This window comes from Rattus rattus, chromosome 4 (genome assembly GCF_011064425.1).
Source record: "Rattus rattus isolate New Zealand chromosome 4, Rrattus_CSIRO_v1, whole genome shotgun sequence".
Lineage (NCBI taxonomy): Eukaryota > Metazoa > Chordata > Mammalia > Rodentia > Muridae > Rattus > Rattus rattus.
The window spans coordinates 43,241,904-43,267,246 of record NC_046157.1 but is presented as its reverse complement, the minus strand read 5'-3'; the positions used below and the strand labels follow the sequence as shown (position 1 = coordinate 43,267,246).

Sequence of the window (25,343 nt, the reverse complement as noted above, 5' to 3'; positions counted from 1 at the left end):
TATTTAGCATGCTCTGCCTGGGAATTTATTAAGAGACCACAGTGGGGGCTGGGGATTTAGCTCAGTGGTAGAGCCACCTAGGGAAGCATAAGGCCCTGGGTTGGTCCCCAGTCCGGAAAAAAAAAAAAAAAAAGAGACCACGAGTGGGGGTTGGGGATTTAGCTCAGCGGTAGAGCACTTGCCTAGCAAGCACAAGGCCCTGGGTTCAGTCCCCAGCTCCGGGGGGAAAAAAAAAAAGAGACCACGAATACAGTGTGAATTACTTTAAGGAAGTGAATTACTTCCTTCTGTGCCATAAAAGGTTTGCCTTGCAGAGCCAAATCGGCTTGGCTAAGGGACATGGGGTTGCTTTGGTGGCAAAAGGGATTTAAGTGGGCTTGTTTTTGTTTCATAACCATTCCAGCTTTTCTTACTCTCACTCAGCTGCTGATCAGTCAGGAATGCCTTCACGTCCAAACACTCAGTAGCCAAACAAAGAGCCCAATAACAACTTGTCCTTGGAGTCCGCTAAAGAGGAAGACGTTAGCCCGAACACAGGGCCACATCCTGACTAATCCACCACTCCCCTTACTTCTCCATGCAGTAACCGTATTTACTCACCTCCTTGACTTTCCCTCTAGATTATAATTTTTACGACAAATGGAAAGTTGTATTTACCCAGGGAAACTCTTGCAGGAACAGCTCTTCGGTCGATCCAGAATGAAACCCATGAAAGCATTACCATCAACATGGCTGGGAAATAGGTCTGCAGTACAAAGAAGAAAATGTGCCTCCGTAGCACAAAGTTGATGAAAAGCCTGTAGTACCACCCTAGGTGAAAAACAAGCAAACAAACAAACTGGTTACCATTAAACAGGCTTAGTCACACTCTTCAGACAGGAAGCTCTCAGGGCTCGTAGACTGTGATATGCCACAGCTCGTAGACTGTGATGGACCACCTCTGCTTACTCAGCACCAGCTGGTTCTCACCTGGCCTAACTCTAGCCTGCTTAATTATTCACCTGAAAACTTGCTTACCTTCTAGAGCCCGGCTGGGGAGTGAATGGCAACTGCATCGAATGCATGTAATTTTGCACACTTAAATTGTTTGGAGTATTTCTGTAAGGACAGTGCTAATTGATGACTGTGTATCATAGTGAATAGTATTTATCAAATGATATGCTGAAGAACATTTGACTGTAAGAAAAGGTTTGGAGTAGATCACCGGATCTTTGCTTGGGATCTGGAATGCTAAGAATTCAAAGAGAAGAAGGGGCGTCTTTAACATGTTTTCATTACTTTTGAAGTTTCAGATATTACGATAAATCTGCAAAGAGGTAATTAAATGGTGATATTTCTTTGCATGCTGTTGGACTCATATAAGCTTATGTTGGTGATATTATGTAATCTGATGAAAAATACCACCGTTGTCATATCTATAGTAAACTGAACAGATTTCTTGTTTTCACATTTACTATATCAAAGCTTTCAAAAGTGGAAGATTTATGTGCTCTTAAGAGAAACCAGAGTATATAAAGAAGTTTAAGTTCAAATTTTCAAACCATCTTTAGGACATTGTAGAGTGTCATTCATCATGACTCCTAGGCTACATTGAATACTTATGTTTTCATTATTCAATCATACTTATTATTTCATTTTGCTTTCTGTGTGTAGATGTTTTGACTGTCTGTCTGTCTGTATGTATGTATGTATGTATGTATGTATGTATGTATGTGCATAACTGTTGTCTGTGGAGACCAGAAGAGGGTTCTCAATCTCCAGAACTAGAGCTGTAGATGGTTGAGAGCTATTATGTGGGCGATGGGAATTTAACCTGGGTCTTGTGGAAGAACAGCCTGTGATCTTAACTGTCAGGTCATCTCTCCGGCCTCTCACTCATACTTTTAAATGTATAGCAATAACCATATATCAATCTTAGAATTTACTAAAATAAGGTAATGAATAAACATTAGAATATGCTTTATGAATGGTGTAGAGTTTAACTTGTATGTGTCAAAAACAATTTTGAAATGATTCAAAACCTAGAGACCATAGTAGATCAAATTATAAAGCCGAATCGCAGGTCATATAAAGCTAGAGAACTCTTCTATTTTTAGTAGTAATTTCTTAGAAAATGCGGATGCTAAACTTGTTGGGAGGAACAGATAAATTGTTCGAACACTGAGTGCTAGGACAACTACATTGAACTGAGAGACTCTCCATCTAGTCTCTGATTCTCAGTTAATTGCTCATTATATTTCTTATCTTATCAGACTCCAAGATTCTCACTGTTTGCTGACACAGATGCCTTGAAACATATACACCTGAAGATTACAAATTTCATTAGTGGTGGATATAAATGAAACATCCTGCACAACATTCTAAAGTTAAAAGTACACATTGCCCTTTATTCTATCCACTGACGCGTATCTGCACTTGGTGTTAGTCAAAAGCTTGCAAGGTGTCAATGTTTTGTTTAGACACTCACTTTACTGTGTGTGTGATCGAAAGTTGTGATCACAGCTGAGCATGGAATAATATACCAACCTCTATAGTTTCGCATAATTGTTGGAAGGTTAAAATAAAATCACAATTACAAATGTCATTCTTAAAGAGAGTAAATTACAGTATGGTTGTTTCAACAATTTATAAAGGGACTGGTCCCAGGAACCCTTGGACGTTGCTCATATAAGATAGCTTATTATTATTTGCATATGACCCATTTATATTTATCCATATATTTTAAATAATCTCACTTATTTATAGTCCCTAATGCAATGTAAGTGCCATGCAAATAGCTGTTATGATGATTAGGAACTTATGACAACACATAGTTAGGTTCATGCTAGCACAAATGTGTTTACAAATTTCAACTCAAAATTGGATGATTCCATGTACGGGAGAGCAGTGGATATAGATGGCTGACTGTATGCAGTTTTCTGTTCACTATTTGAGTTCTTGAGATACATTTAGGCATTGATTCTTTCATAAAATGATCATCATTACTATTATCATTTTTCAATGCTAGGGATTAAAACCAGAGCATCAGAAAATACTAGGCAAGTACATCACTAAACAACACTTCTCCCCTCTTAACATTTTTCTGGAGAGGTATTATGTGGGGTTTTATTGGTGGGGTTAGTACAAGGAATTAACCAGGAAGGAAGAACACTGCTCTTACCCTGTGGATCAGGAGGGGAAGACGAAGATGGTACTCTGGGTAGACCGTAGGCCAGAAGGACTCCTTTACTCATTACAACAGGCCATTCTACCTTGTAAGATGGTCAAATCATTACTGCAGCCAGTCTAATAAAGTGTCGGACTTCATTTCTAATCCTAAAATATTGAGCGTTCCCAGGCCCCATTTCTATGTCCCTCTCTGCCTCATAAATAACAAACTAAAAAAACAAAAAAACTAACTATAATAATAGTAATAGTGATAATAATCTATGCAAACACCCACAAGGTATCTTTTGGCATCCCAGGAAATCTTTAACCATTGTCTCCTCCACCAAAGGAAGCATCCTCTGCTTTTCCTCTACCCTCAAACCACCATAAAATTCCAAACCAGTCGCTCCTTTCTGTGTTCTCAGCTCCTTTCAGACATGCTTGGCAGGCTGGATTGCTCTTTCTAGGAGGCCAATAAAGTGAACCATAAACCCGTCATACCTTTATGTGATGGCATCACCATTCTTTTGCAATGTGAATTAAATTTTTGGCAGCGGGGGTGGGGGTCATGGGCTGTCTCCCATTGCCTCCATCCATAGAAAGAAGTAGAACTAAAGACTGAGAAAAGGGCTGGCAGTAATTGGGATGCCATCCCAAGATGACATCGCAAGCTTCCCGTGTACTTATAAATTGTCACATATGATTGTGCTCTGATGTTAAGGGCTTGGATCGTATTAAAAGCATCACGGGGAAGATGCGGATGAAAATGATGACGATGCATTTCCTAACTAATATTGTTTAAGCACTTCCCACATGGCAGACACTATTTCAGTCATTCAAGTGTACTAACTCATTTGCAGAATTGCATGAGGCAAAGACTATTGTGACACCCTCTGGAAGGTGGGGAAAATGAATTAAGCAACTCTTCCAAGGCTGTGCTGGTGGTAAGCCATAGACTAGAGTTTGAACTCAGGCAGACGCCTCTGTACGTTAGCTTTGATAACAAATAATTCCCTGATATATTTTGCAGGGATAGAAGTCTTTCCTATGTGAACCCACAATATGCAAAAATTTAGAGGAACAATGAAGTGGATGAAGGACAGAAAAACCCTCTCCTACTTGTTGACGCTACTGGGTGGCCAAGGGCTTGTGTAGAGGCAATGGTAAAAGTGAAAGAATCATAAGTAAGAAGCAGTACTCCACTATAGATGGAAAATAAGTTTCTGTACCTCCAAACTCACAGCTCTTACAATCAGAGCCATATGCATGGTTTTATCTCTCTGTCTGCCTGCCTGTCTGTCTGTCTGTCTATCTATCTATCTATCTATCTATCTATAATCAATTTATCTATCTTGTATAGAAATTTGAAGCTGGTGGTTATAGTTGGTAGTTATGATAGGAATAAAGATATTTACAATCGTTTTTGACAAAGCTAATATTTTTTAAACAGAAGGATACCACATTAAAAATTTATGAATAATGTGAGGCAGACCTGTTATCTACTCACGAACTGAAATCAGTCTCTAAAGTCATCTTTCTGAAACCTAGGAACTTTTTATTTATTTATTTATTTATTTATTTATTTATTTATTTATTTTTACTTTATTTATCTGAGTACACTGTAGCTGTCTTCAGACACACCAGAAGAGAGCATCAGATCCCATTACAAATGGTTGTGAGCCACCATATGGTTGCTGGAATTTGAACTCAGGACCTCTGGAAGAGCAGTCACTGAGCCATCTCTCCAGCCCAGGAACTTTTTAAATCTGGATATAACAATTAATTTGATATATGAACACAGCTTTCAGAATGCCTTGATCTTGTACGTTTCTAGTATTAGAACACATTTTATTCCTTCTCATTAAAAGGGTGCATTTTTAAAAAAACAAATTAGAATTACAATGTGTTGAAATAAAATTGAAACTCTCCCCAATCTCTAGCTACTTCTTAAAAGTTTAGAATGCACAGGTACATATAAACATGACTATATATGTATAAATAATTTCTCCAATAACAAAGATGAGTTTTTGTTAAAGAGTCTTTTATTAGTTTCCCTTTTAATTAAAAGAACTTTGTATCATGCTATATAAGGCTATATATTTGAAGCCAATTTTATCTTGTCTATTTTTCATAGGAGTTAATGTTCTGCTACTTCTTAAAAGTATAAACATACTGGAATGTTCAGGCTTCTTATTTCATTTAAAAATGCATAAAAGCATCTTTGTGAACAGATTTTCAGTGATGTTTTGTCTGATTTTTGACAGGCTCTACAACGTGAAGAGAAGAGGATAAAAATTACCTAGTGTTGATCCTGCCTGGGTGACAAGCATGGGTAGTGGACTAAATGGAATGATTTAAAGGTAGAGTTTGAAATTGGAACACTTATCCTCTGCATTTAAAGGAATAGTTGAATTTCCACTGAATATATTCATGGATACTTATGCTTCAAAATCCTAAGAAGTGCAATAGATATAATAGATATGAATGTATAGATATAGTGTATATATCTGTATAGAAATACCACCCTTTGATTTCCATGTTTTCTATGCATCACATTATGATCACATTAAAAAGACAGATCATGGTCATAATTTATCACGAAGTTACTTGATCATAGAAATAATAAAATATTAAAACTCATGTATCATTTTCATTGTATATATTCATTTATTTAAATATTGGCTTAACTGAATCAAAGATTATAAACATTAAATTTTGGCACCATTTATAAGACATGAGCAAGAGAAGTAGAAAACTGCATCACAACAGCTTGTCTGTATGAGGTGTTCTTAGTATCACGAAGGCTCTTCAGGCTTTTGAATTTCTTTTCCAAAAAAAAAAAAAAAAAAAAAAAGTTCTTTTCCAATTATACACTACATATTCATTTATTCAACAGTTTGATTCTGAGAATCTTCTATGTGCCAGGGATATACCAGTGATCAAGGAACACAAATGTGTGTTATTTGCATATCAGAAAATGCAATGGACAGGATTAAAATTAATAGCATCATTTGTTGAATGTTAAAGAATGCAAGTGAACAGAGTGAAACTGACATTTCCTCCAGATCTAAATATCCAAAGATGGTCCCAGGGATGCAATTAACTTCTTTGAGATTTAAATGTTGGTTGTGCTTTTAAGACACTGGCTTCTAGATAGATAACTCAGTATTTGCTCCTTCAGTGACACGGCCAAGCAGATGGGATAGAATTCCAGCCAGGGCAGCTCTGAGCCCAAGTGCCAGCTGCAGCCACATTTTGTAGCCTGAGCACAGCTCCTTCACAAGGTACTAGTAACTAACAAAACGGTGAAAAATGTCTGTAGGAGTGTGGCGTTTTGGAGGAGGTGAGAAAGAGCTTGCTCCTAGCTTTGGTTAACAGCCAGATATGTTTTTTAAATCACCAGGGATAAGTGCTACCAAATCAAAGATAAATCAATTGCAATGAAGAATATATATTGCATTTCTAATTCCTTTTATCTTTTCTTTTTTTTTAATTTAATTTTTCTTTACAGTCCAGATTTTATCCTCCTCCTGGTCTATACTTTGACTGTTCCACATCCCATACCTCCGCCCTGAACCTCCTCCCTACACCTCCCCTCCCCATTTCCACAAGGATGTCAACACCATCATCACCCCCAACCCCTACCCCACCAGACCTCCCTGGGGAATTCTAAACAGATTTTTCCCCCTTAGGGCAACAGTGCATCTTGTTAAATCAGTTGTGTCAGTTGATTTTTGTTGAACATCTACCATAGACCAGGCATATTCTAGGATCTGGGAAGAGATGTTTAACAAGACAGTTTCCCAACTCTTTCCAAAGAGAGACTTAGGTAATAGACAATAAGGCATCTATTCCAGCTAGCATTATGTGCTGGGAAGACAAAAAGAGATAGGAAATAGTGAGGAAGGAGGCTTAGATAAGAAAGACTCAATAGGATATCACCATTTGGGGAGATGATTTGCAAAGTTCTGACTGAAGCAGGCAGTTGGTCATGAGCCGAGCAGAGGCAGAGCAAAGCCACGTAGAAGAAGTGAGATAAGAGTGCGTGAGAACAGGAGAGCAAGAAGTAGAAGGCAAGGTGGTGGAGGACCACAGGTTGGGATGAGGTTGGAGCAGCACCCAGGATATAGATCACGTTGAGAAACTTAGCTTTGCTTCTAAAGGGGAAGAGTTTTCAACAGTGATTCCCTTATTGCAAAGAACACCCTATGTTCTACTAAGAATAGAGCGGAGGGGCCAAGAATACAGTTAAGACGTCTCGTTGGAAGGGTTTGCACAATGGGGAGAGAAAGAGGTTTACTTCACAAACAGTTGGCACTCAATAGTTGCCACAAGTTGTCTGCACATAGTGTTGTACCTGTGCTGCTATAGAAAGCCAATCCACTGGATGCACTGAACTCCTCAATGAAGAACTGAGAAAGGGAAATGTGCTCTTCCGTGTTTAAGGACTTGTTGCCATGTTTCCAGTAGAGCATTAGGTCCTCTTCATTATAGGCATCTACAATAGCACAGACGGTTCCCGTGTTAGAAGTTAGGCGAGGTCTGTAGCCCTGTTTTATCAGATCCTGGTTCAAGGCCATTCATGTAGTACACATTGAAAGACATTTTCCAAGGGACTGAACAAATCCATACTTCAAAATGGAAACAAAACAAAACACCAGCCCCATCTTCATCTCTAAACCTGGGAGCCTGAAGACTGCCAAGATGGTGGCATTTCTTCCTCCGAGATGCTTGGAATTTTCCTGTGTTCCCTGTCTGTGTGCATTTGCATATAAGATTAAGCCAAGCTAGGGATCAGGACTAGGCCACGGTTCTGCTCTCACATGGGCTTATTCTGTGCTTTTAAATTTGTTCTGTTTTACCTATCTTGGATGAAATTCTCAAATGAGGATTAGTTTAAGAATTTTCTTGTCTTGTGTTATAAACATTTTTAATAGACCTAGAAAAGTACAGCTGTGTAGGAGGCTCTCACTGAGGGGCAGAGCTATGATAGAAAAACTGCAGTCGACCTTCAAGATGTCGTATCAAAAGGAAATTTTGGGCAACGGTAATTGACATGGAGCTGGATCACAGACTCTTGAATAGACTTTGAGTAGGGAGTCTGTGCTCCAAGCTGGGTTCCTCTGGGGAGCCTGTGCATACTTAAAAGAGGATTAGAACTTGTCTAGCTATAGGATTCCCAGACTTTCCAAATGTGGAAAATCAGTGCCAGTGTTAGGACAATGCACCCTCGAAGGAGCTGCCTTTCATTGCTATTGTGAAAGCCACAATGTTTAATTACCACGGCATTTCCCCTTGGCTCTCCCCATTCAAAGACAATCTGTTTTGCCATCATTAGGAAGACAGAGATAGCGTAACACCGAAAAGCAGAGCCTTATAATTTGAAAATATGATGAGATGGAAAAATATGATAAGATATTTAAATGATTGCTAAGCACATGCCTATCTCCCCGTGAGTGGTGAGCGTGTGCTTTAATGATAATGCAGGCTCTTTTCACCAGGCAGAAAGACTTACAGCTTTCCAGCTCTAGAGAACAGTTCTGAGTGTCCAGAGGAAACCTGCTGAAGTCCATAAAGCACATGGCTGAAACTGTTATCCTGTCAACGGAACAAGAAAGAGGATTTCGATCATTTACCCATATGGCCCAACTAGTGCGCAGCAATGAAGCCTGTCATTGTTTTCTTGCTTCGTGTGCCTTTCAAGGATAATGAGAAACAGGCCTGGCTGTGTTCTGTCCAAATAACAAGACAGCAAACCCAGAGGGGTAGGGATTGCTCCCAGATTGATGAGTAAATTCTTACACTTACTGCCATCTCACTGTTTCTTGCTTAACTCCCTCTGCATTTTCTGGTTTTCATGATATAATTATATGTGTGTGCATGTGTGTGTGTGTGTGTGTGTGTGTGTGTGTGTGTATGTATATGATGTATATGTATAGGTGTATATGTATATATATGTATGTATGTATATGTATGTATGTTTATGGATATACATGTATATATATTAAATTTCAGAAAAATACTTCAAAGTCAGATGACTTTAAGTGAATTTAAGTTGTTCTGCTTTCTAGAAGATGCAAAACTTAATGGTCTGCACGAAAAAAAGAGTTGAAGGGGTAATAATACAAATTTATAGGTAAAAGTTTCCTTCACAAAGCACTTGGAAAATTTCCTTTCAGTACTGAGGTAAAAGCCTGCAGCACGCTCAGCGATAGATCCATGTGCATAATGCATAATTCAGGAACTATTAAGGCAAAGACTTGCATATTGATGCATTTTTTTCTTAAAATTGTATATTCTCCTAGATTTTCTTGGCTCCAGGCAGAAGCTGCTGTGCTATGATCTTGCCTCAAAGTGAGACCTGTGGTAGCCTCAATTGCAGATCAGAGGTTCCTAAAAGGCCCCCAGCAATTCTACAAAAACAAAGGCAACAGATGCTCCTGCCCATGGTGCCCCTGAGTTAGGCAGAAGAATAGAAGCATTTTACCTTCTGTGACCTACATTTTATTGTCAATAGCCAAAGCATCAAGAAAGGATGTATGTTGATGGTATTGTGTGCAAAAATGCATGCTTAGTCATCTATGTTACAAAGAAGTACCCTCTGAGGTCTTTTATACTGCCTGCTTTATAGTATATTAGAAGAAATGAATGACTGATGAGGATTGTAGCTAAGTGGCCTCAAAACCCAACCTGGTAGCAGGTCACCCAGTTCTGTGTTTGGACTGGTTCTTTTGTTGGGTTGAAGAGCTGTGCTCACAACCAGTTTTAGTCCTCCTGAGTTTGGGCATCTCCAAGACCATCACCAGGGTTAAGCAACCCCAGAGAGACTCAGACTCAGCCATTATGCTCATGGGTACCACCTGAGTGAGGTACACTACACTTTACAATATACAATGAGGACTAAACCAATAATCAGAAAAGGCTGAGTTCAGGAGAGAGGGGGAGGAGGAAGGGAGAGAGAGAGAGAGAGAGAGAGAGAGAGAGAGAGAGAGAGAGAGAGAGAGAGAGAGAGAGATGACATTATACACAGAGCACTGGGACAGGGAAGCTCACACTATTACCTCTTGGTGAACAAAATAGTTAACTGAGAGTTGGCCAGCCAGATGACCAACCTTAGTTTCCATTCTTTCCAGAGGTGAGTGTGATAACATTGTCCAAGGAGTCCACCTTAACCACCATGAGCACAGATACTCTGGTATGGCTTGTGGACACCAGATGAAGACAAATGCTCTTTCTTATCAGGAGGATAGCCCAAGAGATTAAAGGTTACTACACCAGAGTCTGTCTGACCAGGGCCAGACACAAATTAGAATGTGCAAGGTAAGCAGACTCCACCGGGTTATTCTATTCCTCTTCATCCTTTCACCGACTCAACTTTAAAACAGCTGGTTCTTTAATGAGGTTCCATTTTTAACTCTTAGTGACCTTTGACGCTAATATTTATGGGTCCTATATAAACAATAGTGTTCATTAATGGCATTTATAGCTTTTTAAAAAAATGACTTACGCTAGCTACCCTGTGAATGATGCTTCTAATGAGCAAAGATCATTATTCTAATGAGCTTACTGTCGTGATAACAAGTGACTACAAGCTCATAACAGCATAAATGCATTCTTGTTCAGTTCTGCAGGCCAGAGGTCCAATCAGTATCGCTGGTCCAGGATCACACCTTAAAGACTTCTCAAGGGAAAATCCACTCATACTGATCAGCACTGCCACTCCTTGGCTTGGGATATCATTTCCACCTCTTTTGTGTAAATCAGATTTCCTCTCCCTTTTCCATTATAAAGACTCTTATGCTGCATCTAAAGCCCAGCCAGATAGTGTAGGGCCATTTCCCCATAATAAGATCATTAATTGAGGGCTGGGAGTGATAGCAGATGCTTGTAATACCAGTACTCGGGAGGCAGAGGCAGGCAGGTCTCTGAGTTTAAAATCAGTCTGGTCTATGAAGAAAGGTTCAGGACAGCCAAGGCTACTCAAAGAAGCTCTGTCTCTAAAAACAAACCAACCAAATTAGCAAACAAAAAGATCTTTAATGTAATCACATTTTGTAAGGATCCTCTTTTTCCCCTCATATAGACCAACTTCCACAGTTTGTAAAGATAAAGACCTCAAAAATTTTTTTTAACCTACTATAGATATTTTCTCAGATGTCTAGGGCATTCCAAAAAGCTGGATCGCGTGGATGTACAGAACTCCTTTAAAAAGAACTTCTATTTTAAGCCACTCCATATGCACAGAACTCACTTGGATAAAAAAAAATTATGAACCATTAAAGGTGAGAAGCCATTATAGAATAGTGCTAGAATACATGTTTTAACTAACACAAACAAAAAAAGCAAGTGAGAAAATTTATGCTAACTTGTATTTTGATTATGCCTTCATATGACAATTGAAGGGACTAACTGGAGAAATTGCTAGCTAATTCAAGATTCTAATCTACTCGTTGGAGTACAGGCATAGGAAGGACTTGGTTGGTAGAAATAGGTTGACATACCTATACAATTGTGTACCAGACTTTTATGGATTTCCAGAATTCAGCTCAACTCTATTTATCCAAACAGTATGTAGGCAGAGTGGGACTGTACAGCACAGAAAGCAGTTCCTTAAAGGTTGAGTAATAAGTGGGTAAAAAATTACATGCTCTGCTTGTGTTGCCGTCTTTAGCGTCGTGACTCTCACAGCAGAACTGTTAGTTTCCGTTGAAGTGAGACCCAACAAATTTGGTTTGATGGCTGTGGTCCAAGGAAGCCAAAGATCAACGGGAGCCATCTTACCTGAGACTGAAGAGAACGTTTCCATCGGGATGTACTCGAAGCATGATATTCTCCACAGTTGTGTCATGGATGAAGGATCTTTTAGAATGGACAAAGAAGATATCAGGCACCCAAATCTTTTGAATCAATCTGCGATCAAAGGTCATGCTTTTGTTTGTAGTGCCAGGGAAGGAGAGCCTCTCGTCCTTCCAATAGTGCCTGAGATACAACGTCATGGTAAAGTCCTGGGCACAGAGAGAGGGGCCAGTGAGAACCAGGAGCGAGAGAGCTCAGATCATAACTTCAGCATTGAGAACTCACTAGTGGCCATGCTGTTCATGGCTTCTATGTTAATGTTTGTATTGCAATTTCAGACAGGATGAAGCGAGACTCTCATTACTCTTCATACTCCTGCTCCATTCCTGTTTCTGTCTTCGTCCCTTTCCAGTCCTCCCCACTTTTCCCCTTCATCGCTTCCTTTCTTCACCTTCAATTTCCTTCTTCTTTATTAACACGGTCCTATTATTGCAACACCATCTAGATTTCAGCTCAGGATATCTTGCCTTGGCCTCCTGAGTGCTGGAACTATAGCATGTGCCACTATATTTTTTTTAAATCTATGTAAGGAATTATCTTTATATTTGTTTTAATGTTCATCAGTTTGTGAGTATTTTTTTTAAGAAACAGATCTCCTAAATTGAATACACTATATTTCTACATGAAAATGAACACAGTGTTTACTAATGGAAGGCAAGTGGTTGGAGGTTGAAGACTATGGATGGTGACCACCTGATGCTTGAAAGATGGAATTCTGTAAAGGGGCAGTTCTGAATGTCTATGTTGCAAAAGAATCACTTCTGAAGTGTGTTAAGACGCACACTCCCTAGAGGCAAGTTGCCAGTGCTCCAGATTCACTGCGGCTCTGGGATCTCACCTGGCATCGTGGACACTAGCTGAAAGAATATGGTGATGACAGATAAAAACCTGTGTTAGCATCCAGTTCTGAATGCCTCAAGGGGCTGAACTGGTATCATACAGGCCAGCTGTGAGAATATAAAGGTGGAGGATAGAAACCTGTACTAATAGTAACAAAAGACAAGCAAACAGTGAAGAATTTGAATTTTAAAGGACACTCAGATGGTACAGTTAATAATTTGGTCGGCTGAGAAGAAATTTCTAGCTTCATCAGAGCCATCGAGTCTGGATATAAATAATGTGTTTCATTTTTCTTAAGTATGTTTCACTTTTCATAATTGTTGACTCATCTTTCTCAACCCAAATGCAACTTTTTTTTTGGAACTTGGGGGTCTAACAGGACTTTGGCATTCATTTGTACAAACAAAAGGCAAGTACCAGATGAGTTACTGATCGTTTCCCCAGATACATTTTTTTTCCTAGGTTCCCTGAGTGTACACTGGGTTGTTGCTATGAATTAACTGTGAGGTTGGCTATGTTTGGGCGTGCATTAGAGTGAGGGCCACTGAACAGAGCCTTTCCATCATCAGCATAACTACTTCACAGGGAAATGTGTAGGTTACAGGGTGGGATGGCCTAACGGGCATATACTTGGAATGATGTGCTTAGTCAGACCTGGAAGCCATTCAAGATTATATTAATAGAGGGGGCACTAAGGTGCAAAATATACCTCAAAGCTGCACTTTACTTGGTGCTGTGTATCTGTTAAGAATATCTGTTACTTACATACATACATAATCGAACCGAAGGAAACCCAAGTAAGGAGGGCAAAAGAGACAACAAAATGGGGTGGTAGGAGGCAGGAGGGTGGCATCCCAGCTGGACTTGCTCCAGGGACAAACCTGACCAGTGTTTCAGAAAAACGACAATGGAAAGACAAACGCACGGAGAGGCCGACATCTGAGGATCAGGTGATCTGGGCTCACTGCTGGAGAAGCCTTTGCACCCGGGACTCTCAGTTTGCTAGTTGTATGGACTTGAACAGAGCAGTAAGTTGTAGAATACAGCTGAGCAAGAGGGCTAGTTATTACATACAGATGGATGAGGAAGCAAGAGTTTGCAGTATGGAGCTGGGCCAAGGGGAAGGGTTTAGCTAATCTTTGTAGGAGCTGTCTCTGCAGGGGAGCAGTCTTCCGGCTGAAAATGTTGGCCGAGGGGTAAGGCTATGCTCGACATTTTCCACGCATACTATTAATATCTCATACGTGAGCCAGAAAGGAAGGTTTGCAATTTCCTTCTGACCTCAACTCCCAGGGAGTAGGCTTTGCTGTCACCCCATGTCTGCCGCTCTGGGCTCATGTCAACAACACAGTTATTTCGGACTTCACTCAGGGCTTCTGCTCCCTATAGATGCTGGCAGCCATTAGGTAACAAGCAAGGAAACAAACAGTGAAAACGAGTTTTAGAAAGGCACTGTATGTGGCATGCCAACATAATGGAAAAGGGCTCATCAAAACACAGGCCATATAAATAAATTAATATAAAACGAGGGGGTAAGAGAAATCCATTTGAAAATGAAGTCCGCGAGTGCTCCTTCAAAGAAGCTGGGCACAGCATTAATTCGTTGCTGCAGCAAAACTTCCCCAATGCTGAAAATCACTTAATGGAAAATCTATTCTGAAAGTTACCTAGACAAAGAAAGTCCTTATACATTAAAGAGAGAAAATGAGATGGAAAAAGTACAGTTGGCGCCATGAAATCATAAAAGTGGCTAAAACTGATAAAACCAGGTTAAAGAAGACGAAAAGGTTGCAATAAAGTAAGTAACGTGAGGTAGAGACTGGTGAAAGGGCAAAAGGAAGACTGATAATAGATGGTCATTTTCAAGTATTTTCTTTTTAAATTTCACTTTTATTTGAAAATATTTATTGCATTATTTAATAGACACTCCACATATACTAATCCAGATATTTCATTTCCTCTTGTTTTGAAGCTTTTAAATGTGTATTCTCATGACATTTTTCAAAAGTTGCATTTGGGTAGTTAAGTAAATCTTTTTGATACATGAGCTGTAACATGTATAGTTATTTCTGTAGACACACGGTTTGGATTTACCTATATCTAACAATTTAGTTTTCTTTTGCTTTCTAATGTGCATATGTATGTAAAATTATTACATACCTACTTCATATATGACTAAATAAAATAGTAATCTTAAAAACAAAAACGTTCCAAGAAAATATAACTATTACATTGGAAAATAAAACATTAAGCTGTCTTATATTTTCATAACACCCCGTGGGGTAAACAAAACTTAACTTTCTGAATTAAATATGATGATCGTGTTTTAAAATGTCCTTTCTTCTGATATTGGTTATTTATAGACAAGCAGAATTAATGCTAACCAAAACAGCTGGAAATGACCTATAGAGCTTGTCCCAGAAGTCTATCATTTTATGAACATGTCCACCATTTTATGAGCAAGGCCTCATGGGTGAGATTTCACAGTGTGCAAACTGTATGGTTGTTTTTCTTACGCCCTAGTTTTCAGGTGTGTAACACTGTGAGAGAAAGCAGGTTTGCCACGATGTCCTTCGGGAAGCAATAAATGAGAAAGAAACAGGAGGAGCAAAAGTAAGAGTGTAATCTGAGGGCGGAGGAAGGGAGCGGAAGAGAGACCAGCAAGCCCAACTACTGGGATGCAAAGCAGAAAGGGTTAACAACAGTCATGTCTGAAACGGCGTATTCAAGAGCAAGTGATTTCACCCCTGTTATTTTTATTCCTACTAGAAACAGGTCAGTACCCTAAGGGAACACTCACCATGTTGACCTCTGAAATGCTGTCAATGCTTTCAACCTGGACATCTATACCCACTGGCACTGGTGAACCTTCAGAAAGAAAAAATGAATAATTTACCAAGAAACGCACTATCATCATTTTGGACATCTTCCAAACTGAGAAAGACCATTGTTCAACAACTGAAGGTGATCTATGTTTCCCAATGTATATATTTTTATTCATCATTTCACCTATTTTCTATTGAATCATTTATCATACACACATACACCTTCAAACCTAATAACTAAGGCTCAGATGATAATAGATGGTGTTCTAAACATCATTGCTTATTTTCTTGGAAAGTCTCAAAGGATTCCCTGCACAATATATTATAGAAGCGGTGTTTCCAGTTTTGCTATTTCATTTTTTGGCTGGTAGGGATTTTGGGAGGAACCGTGTTTTGGAAGCACATGTAAGAGCATGTCAGATTGTGCATTCTGTATGATATTGGCAGTTCAGTGAGTTTTATAGAGTCCTTGGCTTTGGAATATCAAACCCATATCTCTCCTGCCTCCAGCATCAGCCTTTTAATTTCATACAATGGTTGGCAGCCGAGAGATAGATTCCTATGTGCTATACCAATGACGCAGACTCAGACAGGTCCCCGTGTGGATCAGCAAGCATAGAGGGTACTGGGGAAGAAGTAAAATATCTTAGAAACTTGTTTGCTGAAATACGCTCAAATAGAAACCGAAACAATTTCAGAGAGTGAGCGGGCTGCAAACTCAGCCGCAGCCCTGAAATCTTTCTGAGCCTAGAGAGTGTAAATGAAAACTAAGAGAGGCCAGACCAGACAGCATTGTAGCATGCCATAATTCCACTAAAATGGATTTCAAAACCCCATCTGTCTGTCTGCCGGTCAGTCAGTCTGCCCTTGTCTCTCTCTCCTTTGCCTCTCTGTCTGTCTCTGTCTCTCTGTGTATAGAGGGATTGCTTTTACTAACTTTATCATTAACTTTTAGGTGTGAAATTTGATCTGCAGCTATGTTGACGTCCTCCATATGTTTATACAGAGTCGCTGCATGAATTTTCTTACATTGTAGTAAAAGTCATTCTCGTTTAAAATCCCATTGCGTGATAGAGTTAAAAAGAACCTTCAACTACTAACAAATAAAGATTAATCCTGCACAGCTGAGTCCCAGCTGTTTAATCACGATGTTGGGATTTAGATGAGTCCATCATGAGAAGCTTCCATACTTGGCTAAAGAAAGACTGAATGTGTTGGATGTGACACACCAGCATACAACTCAGCCGCCTTCTGGATGCATAATACAGTATACAACAAGCTAACCCCTTTGGGGACCTCATTAATTCTCGATGCCACCTTTATCGGCACCAGATTCCCCTTTCGATTATTAGCATTTCTTACTTAGAAGAGTCTCAGCTTGCCAGGCACTTAGCCTGCCACTCAAACATCCTCCTGTCTAACCCTTTATAATGCCTTACTCATGTCCTACCTTCCATCTTCCTAGCATATTGGATCAATTAACTTATATGACACTAATTCTATAAATAGCACTGTTTACTGCAGACTTCAATGACACATGAACTTGGGGACAACTTAGTATTATTCCTTCATAGGGCTGAACATTGTTGGTTTTGTATTTGCCCTTTATCTTGAATTAATAATCAAAATAAAAATTCATGAAAACGTATCATCCATAGCTCTACTTGGCACTTCATGGTGAATAAACCTTTCCATTAATTCTAATACTGCGAGGGAATGAGATTTTGAAAGGTCTGGAAGGGGTGGCAGAATGTCCTGGATAAAGTGAACACAGTCATGCAGATGAATATTTGAATTCAGCTTCATCACTACTATGTGTTATGGAGTAAGAAATATCTCCAAGGTTTGTGTTTTCCGCTATAACATCTGCAGAGAGATACTCAAAGAGTCCCATTGTGTCCCCAACAGTACAGCGTGTAAGGCTTAATAGACCTAATTGCACCTTAATAAATTAGCTCTACTTGCTCAGTTAAGCAAAAACTCAAGCCTGCTTTTGAAAACGTAGCTCATTATTCTTAATTCTATGCTCTCAAACATATAGGTAATCAATATACTCACACACGAGACACACTTACATACACACATATAGGCACACACACACACACACACACACAGTGATTTTCTATCTATCATTCATTTTCTGATGAAACCAGAGAAGGGCTTAGATTTAGGAACTTTTAGATTTAGGAACAATCGGCCCCTTGAATTCTACAGGTTTCACAGATTCACTTCAGTCATTCAAAACTGTCTGTGAACTAAACATGTACCCATTCCTTCTCATCATTGTTTTGCAAACAAGCGTCATTAACAACAGTGGGCAATACATTATTGTTTACATTGCCCTAGGCATTAGAAGTGATAGACACAATTGAAAGAAATAATATAGGGCATATGAAAGTGCTGTGCCATTTCACATAAAGGACTGAGCATCTGTGCAAGTTGGTGTCTTTTTAGGCAATGACAGTAGGCTTCCAAACAGCCCCTGAAGATATGGAGAGATGAGTGCACATCCTGGTTGTTGGTGGCTATTTCTGAAATCCTGGGGAGAGTCTTATCAAGCTAACTTTCAGTGATATAGTCGCACTACTGTTGGCCATGAACTGGAATCTCAAGGCTGGTTTTCTGGCGTAGGTAAGACATGTCTTGGCTCATTTGAAGTACATTTCTGTTCTCTATTTCTTTTTCCCTTCCATTAAGATTTATACGGTTATATGCAGATAAGCCCCTCAGACTCCACAGACCATGTGTGCCTGGGGAGGCTCTCTGACCTCGTGTCTGTCTCCTTTGAACTCCACGTCAAGGGCATCCAACTCCTGGGCATAAGAACCTGTGTTCCGATGCCTGAGGACTGAGTAGAAGGTGAGAGGGATGTAAACACAAGATGGAGAGTTATGGATATTGGCTAATCATCAAGCCTCCAGACATCACTGTTTGCCTCACCCCGGAGGGAGACTTTCTTATAGAAAACGTGACAATTAAGTGCAGTTAAAATGCCAACACATGTAGCCATACAAAACAAAAAGTAACTTTCTGTGTCTCCTCAATCTTCATACTTCAGTTAGCTAATCTATAAACAGAACAAATATGGTGTCAACCTTGTAGAGCTATTGGGAGAACAATAGAGGGGAGCATTCCAAGTCCTGCCCTTAACCCCATTCAAATATTCTGAGAACTAACATTTACTCTCTACTGGGCCAGCAATGGACTTAACATTATAAATAATGATGACTTTATAATGGCTTACAACGGTAACATTTCTAGGTAAGGTTTATAAATAAACTCAATGAAATGTTAAATATTAACCATTTTGATGATGGTCACTAACTATGTAGTAACATACATTTATAATCCTTTTTATGTATATTAGGATTTTTTATGCAGGTAGATTAATTAGGGTTAAGTAGAATCATGTATCTATTTCTATAGTGTCTTTGCAATTCACTGCCCAATGTGTCCTCTCATATCCTTGCAGGCACTCCATAGGTACCAGGACACATGGATTTTTAGCTCTAGCTGGGCTCTGTATGAACTTATGTGGGAAAATGTGAAGGTTTATTTGAAACCCCAAGCCAGATGGCGGTAGGGATAGGAACAAGTCCTTCTGACTCCGAGGCTTCTTGCGTGACATTAGAGACTCGGAAGTGACTTTGATGATGCTAGCTTTTGTCTCATCTCAGCAGCCAGAATCTAGGTGCTGAAGTGACTTGACTTTTTTAGAGACCAAGAAATCATCATCTGGGAGAATGAAACACAACGCCCTTAGTTATAGGAGACACAGTGGGTGGGAAAACATAAATAAAGAAAATGAGCTGCAATTTACAACCCAAGTTAAACAAAAAGCCCCCTAAATCTACATCCTCCTGTTCTCACACAATGAGTCAATTAATCTTCTAATGCTTTATAAAAGTACAAAAGTAAAAAAAATAAAAAAATAAAAAAAATAAAAACCACCCTGGTAGCAGCTGGTTTTAACGTTAAACCTAATTAGGAAAACACATTAAGGCAAGAGAAGTGCTGAAGTTACATTTCGCTTGAGAGGAGAGAAAGCATGTACACGAGACTGTGCCATGGACAAGTAGAAAGGAAGGGACATAAATTAAAGCTTGTCTTTTGTATCCCGTAGCCTGATTTCCCAAAGGAAGGCAGCCATTTGAGAGCAGAGAGACGGTCCCCGTCGAAGGCACTGTTCTGTTCAAACTAAGCAAATTAAAGACGGCTTCACAGAGCTGGCAGACCGGCTTATCTGACTGGATTTATGGATGTTTCCTTCTGGAATGACTGAACAAGCCGTCTGAACACCATTTAGCCCAACCTATTACCAGCAAGACAAAACAAAGCACAAATAAGCAAAATAAAGGCCTCCCCCCAAAAAAAACACCCACCACCACAACCATCAACAACTTAACATGTATTCTTAACAGACCAGGCAAAAAGGAAATTTCAGGTCAGTTTTATGCTTCTCTGGAGCTGAGGATGACACATAGGTGGACGGTGAAGGTGAACATGCTTTTCCTCGGAAGAGGGTGCTGGTTTAGGATTCTGCAGCATTGGTAGCCACTTACTCGGCATCATGTTAGACAATGTGGGGTCTACTCCGAAGCCTGCGTTGGTCCCAAGATTCAGAATCAATTCCCTGGTGGGTCTGCTAATCCTTGAAGCATGTTGAGTCCTAAGGTGCTAGTGAATTGTTTGTGTTGAGGCCCACGAACACGTATGGCCGTTTCTCTCTCTTTCTTGGTAATGTCCCTAAAAGAGACCCTGTTAAAAAACCAAAACCAAAAGTCTCTTCCTCGACAACAGAGAACAATTTAATCGAGGAAGCTAGCTTCCAGGAATTAAGGCTTGAAGTCTTATTAGTGAGACACCTGAAGGAGAAGGAGGGAATGGAGGTGGAGGGGAAGACATTAAAAGCATACCCTTCCCTGAAGACTTTGCCTGAAAATGTCTACAGCTGACACATGCTAGCAAATTTATTAACAGGATACAAACTCCAGTAGCTCTCCTGTATACACATGGCAGACATACTGAGAAAGGAATCGGTAAAACAGTACCGTTCACAATAGCCTCTAAACAAGCAAACAAGCAAACCAAATCTTGAATTCCTGTTGAGAAGAATGTATTACCAGGCACTGGTAACCGGAGGCCAGTTTCTAACAATTCACGTGAGATTGGCGCCCCCTAGCGTCTCCAAAGAATCCAACTCCAAGCCACTTTGTTTTTAGAAATCAAATGCAGAATCCGCTACATTTCTAATAACATAGTAGTTATAGACCATATTATACAAATGTTGGAACACCTTTCCTGGGGTGAGCATCATCTTTATGAAAATAAATGTTAGTTAAGGGTTTTGATATTTTTTGGGAGAATTGTCAGAGAAATAGTGAGTTAGAAAAAGAAAGAGGGAGAGTTTCAAAAGGACAATGAAATGAATACTTTTTGTTTTTAAAACAACCTTATTTTACTTATTCTGTGGTAATTTTACACACACACACACACACAAAAAAAATGCACTCTCTCTCTCTCTCTCTCTCTCACACACACACACACACACACACACACACACACACACACACACACACACACCACAATGTATCTTGACCATATCCACACCGATGCCCCATTTCCTCATGGGATCCCAAAAGGAGCCCTGCCCACTCCCCAAGTACTCGTCCTTATTTTTCAGTTTTAAAAAATATCAAGTTCAATTAGCAGGGCTAGCGTGAGCCTGGGCAGCCAGCCTTTCAATACCCACACCCTCAAGGAGAAAAAAACCCGATGTTGTCTCCTGAGGTAGGCGAGAATTGTCAATAGCTCCTCAGCTAGACGCGAAGCCTCAAGCCTCTCTCCTATCTACGCTGGCTCGATCTATTGACTGGCTTGATCAGATCCCCTGCGGGGCTTCTGCGGGTGTGTTCTCTGACTAGGTAAGCGCCCTGCTCCAGAGGAGGAAATTCTTTACTAGCACCATAAACATGATAAAAGTCGCTCCGAGGTCATTAGACTGTAGGAGGGGAATCTACCTTTGCCTTGCTTTGTAGACACACCGTCGACTTGCCTCTAAACATGCACCTTTCTACATGCAGACTAGTGCTGCTCTCGGACTGGGACACAGAAGCTTGTCTTGGCTTCTTTTGGTTGTCAGTCAGCCAGAGTCTCACGGTGTGGTGCTGAGACTATGCGGCTGTTGAGAGCTCAGCCCTAAATTCAAATATCGTTAAACCGGAGTCATTTCAAGGCTTCTGGGATCGTAAAGTGGGATTCAACAATTGTGATGAACACTCCGGAAAACAAAAAGAAGCAGACTCGCCGAGACTGTAAATCAGATGGTGGTAAACGAACCCAGTGCTTCTCCGAGCCCCAGCCCCGGCAGCGTTTACCAGACGGTGTCAGCAGCATCTGCCCACTGTGAAGACCAGCGAACTCTCAGTCCCACCTAGATCTAGTTGATCCAGATGGGGCTCAGGGCCCCGACTGTCCAGAGCCCTTTCCATTATTCTGATGCTGAAGATGGTTTGAGTCACTTACGAAACAGAGTTTCAGGCCGATAGTTCCCACAAAATTACATAAGAAAAGCAGGGGTTGAGGCGATTGCCAGTCAGGTAAAGAATAAGGGCAGTAACTGAAGTTTGGATCTCCCGCACTCACGGGAATGCTGGGGAGGCACGGCAGCCTGCCTATAATTTCAGCATTGGGAAGGTAGAGAGAGGCACAGGATCCCCCGAGGGAGATACTAGAGAAACTAGACACAGCAAGAAACCCTATATTCCACGAAGAGGTCTTGCCTCAATGAGTAATGTGTAACACGATCCAGGAAGATTACTGAAGTCATTCTACCTGCATGTGTACACATGGGAACCTACACTGGCACACATGAGCCCACATATATGTGGATACAGAATTACACATGCTTGTATAGAACACACCGGCGCGTGCAAAATCAGAAAGAAAAAAAAAAAAAAAGAAGGAAGAAAGAAAGAAGGAAAATCAAACCAGAGCAAACCAAAGCAGCCCTCCACGTAACAGCTACTTGATTTATTTTTTTCCCCCGTTAGCACGTTAGCTCTCCATAGCATCTGCATCCGCGCCATGCTTCCCTCCGCTGTAAGTTAACATGCAGTGACTATCGCGTTTCCCCCAGCTCTCTCTAGTCAGGAGTTATTCGTCCAGACTCTGTGCCTGCCTTATTATCAGAAGATCTTCTTTCTTCTTCACCCACCCTTGCCTGATTTACATATGTTAGGGTTTTTGAAAAGTTGTCAGTTTGAGAACTGGGAGGGTGAGACCTTGTTTCCAAAACAAACAAACAAACAAACAAACAAACAAACACCAAGCAGGTGGACTCCAAGAGTTTGGTGTAGCCGGAAGACGTCACACTCCCTGTACATCTGGCAAACATGTCCCCTCAGTGATGAAAGCATTTAGAAAACTGCTCTGCTCCACAATGCTCCCCGCCTCGGGCCCCACTCCACGGCCCACAACCGCCATCAGATCTCGCTCCCACCATTTACTACGAGATCTGGGGAATCTTTCTAACCTCTCTGTCCGTGGGTTTCTACACTGGAATATGAAGGTTCCTGACAGTGCCTGCTTGTAATGACTGCCAAGGTAAACGGTACAGTGCATTAAAGGGCTCAACCCAGCGCCCGGCCTTACACATCAGCTTTAATTTGTAAAAGCATCAAAGAGCAGGAAGATCCACCAGGCCAAAGGAGTCATGGCGTTTGATATTGCAATTACTCTTTCATTAAAGCCGGGCACTCGAGCTTGTGGGAATAATTAGTGAGACTTTTGTAAATTAGCAAGCCATCCAATTCAGCTTGTAAGAGAAACAGCAAGTCACCATGCTGCAAATTTATCTGTCATCGAAATATTGAGCGCATCCTGCTTGCAAGAGTGCGAGTAAGAGATAAAAGGAATTTGAGGGTCAATAGACAATGGACGTGTTGTCAGTTGTTACCGATCGAGAGAAGATGATTATGCGGGTATTTAAAAGTTTTTATTTTAGCAGATGGCTTTTCCTGTGCTTTGGTTCTAATTGCTTCAAATTTTCAGTCCCGCCCTGAGCGTGTGGTAGGCTTTAGCATGGATTTTCGATGATAACACTCACCTCCAAATCCAGGCCTCGTGGAGAAATCATGGTCTTCAATGTGCAACAGTTGTTCATGTTTCAGGGGCCAGACTTTAGTAAGGTCATCTTTCCTCATTCTAGTTTCCCGAATGCTACAGAGAAAAAGAGACACGTATGTTTTTGTTAGGTTTACTATTGCTGAGATGAAATGTTATGACCGAAGCAACTTGAGGGAAGAGTTTATTTGGTGTCGGTTTCTATATCCACAGTCCATTACTGAAGGAGGTCAGGACAGGAGCTCACACAGGGCAGGAACCTGGAGGCAAGAACTGATGCCGAGGCCATGGAGGGATGCTGCTTACTGGCTTGCTCACCAAGCTTGCTCAGCCTGCTTTCTTATAAAACCCAGGACTACAAACTCATGGACGGCATCAACCTAAATTGGTTGGGCTCCCCCATCAGTCCCTAATTAATACATGCACTACAGCTGGACCTTAAGGGGGCGTTTTCTCAATTAAGGCTTCCTCCTTTCGGATAACTCTAGTTTGTGTCAAGTTGTTATAAAGCTAGCCAGCAACCCCTACTTTTAAGATACATATATTTCTCGTCATTAGCCATTTTGCTTAACACAGCGTGGTCTGAAATAAACACATACAATCTCATTTTCTTCGTTCAGATTAAGTCAAAGATTCTGCCAACCTTTGTTTTCTGTTGTGTAAGGGTGGAACAGATAAGGCAAAACAAATTTTAGAGTACTAGAAATATCAGACGAAAAGGGATTCAATGCACAAGCAGACACTTCGCAGAATACGTTTGTTAGATGAGAAATACCAGGTAATTAAAGTTCAGAGTCACAGGACACCCTTATCAGCTAAGGCAGCGCCTCAGGAAGCAGCCTGGGGATGAGGACCACACCCTGAGACCCTTCAGTCTCTGCATTAAAGCAGCAAACAAGTAAAAACATCACAAAACTGTAAACCGGTGAAAGCAGGGCTTTCGGAGCCAGAATAAGCAGAGAGGGTGCGGACAGGCCGAGGCCGCAGTCACACTGCCTACTGCAGGTTGTGATTGTAACTGACTCAAGGCTTGTTGGTCCTGGGCAAAGCCAGTGGTGAAACAGGCTAAGTCCGTTTTCACCTTCCTTGTAGGTCAAAGGCAGCATCGGAAGCTCCTGACGTGGAAGCAAAGTCTTGTCTCTCTGGGATTTGTGAACGTGGGCACATTTGGACAATGGGACTTTTTTTTTTTTTCACTTGAGGCACCATTTCTTAGGAACACGGATGCAGATTATAACAAAACAGTTCTGGAAGCAATTCACTTAATTTTTTTTTCTTGTTACATTAGATGTGTGTGTGTGTGTGTGTGTGTGTGTGTGTGTGTGTGTGTGTGTGTTCGCAAGTGCGTATGAGCGAGCCTATGTGCCTACATGGACCTCCCATAACACTCTTGTATAGGTCAGAAGACAACTTGCTTAACTCTCTTGTCTCCTTCTATCATGTGGGTCTTGGGGATTGAACCACGGCCCTCACCCTCAGTGATGTCCACTGAGCTGCCTCACTGGCCCAGAGGCATTTTCTTGACTCCAGAAAATGACTCTGACTTGGAGA

At 40.7% G+C, this 25,343-nt stretch overlaps 1 protein-coding gene across 1 annotated transcript in view; it reads right to left on the bottom strand.

The window, feature by feature from the left end:
- The window catches only part of Gabrr3 (gamma-aminobutyric acid type A receptor subunit rho3), a 52,361-nt gene that overhangs the window by 17,742 nt on the left and 9,276 nt on the right, over nucleotides 1–25,343 (bottom strand). The window contains exons 2-7 of the mRNA XM_032900328.1: nucleotides 23,776–23,888; nucleotides 15,644–15,711; nucleotides 11,929–12,152; nucleotides 8,663–8,745; nucleotides 7,505–7,645; nucleotides 658–810 (exon numbers count right to left, since the gene is read on the bottom strand). Coding sequence (XP_032756219.1) covers nucleotides 658–810; nucleotides 7,505–7,645; nucleotides 8,663–8,745; nucleotides 11,929–12,152; nucleotides 15,644–15,711; nucleotides 23,776–23,888 — 782 coding nt within the window. The remainder of the gene's footprint in view (nucleotides 1–657; nucleotides 811–7,504; nucleotides 7,646–8,662; nucleotides 8,746–11,928; nucleotides 12,153–15,643; nucleotides 15,712–23,775; nucleotides 23,889–25,343) is intronic.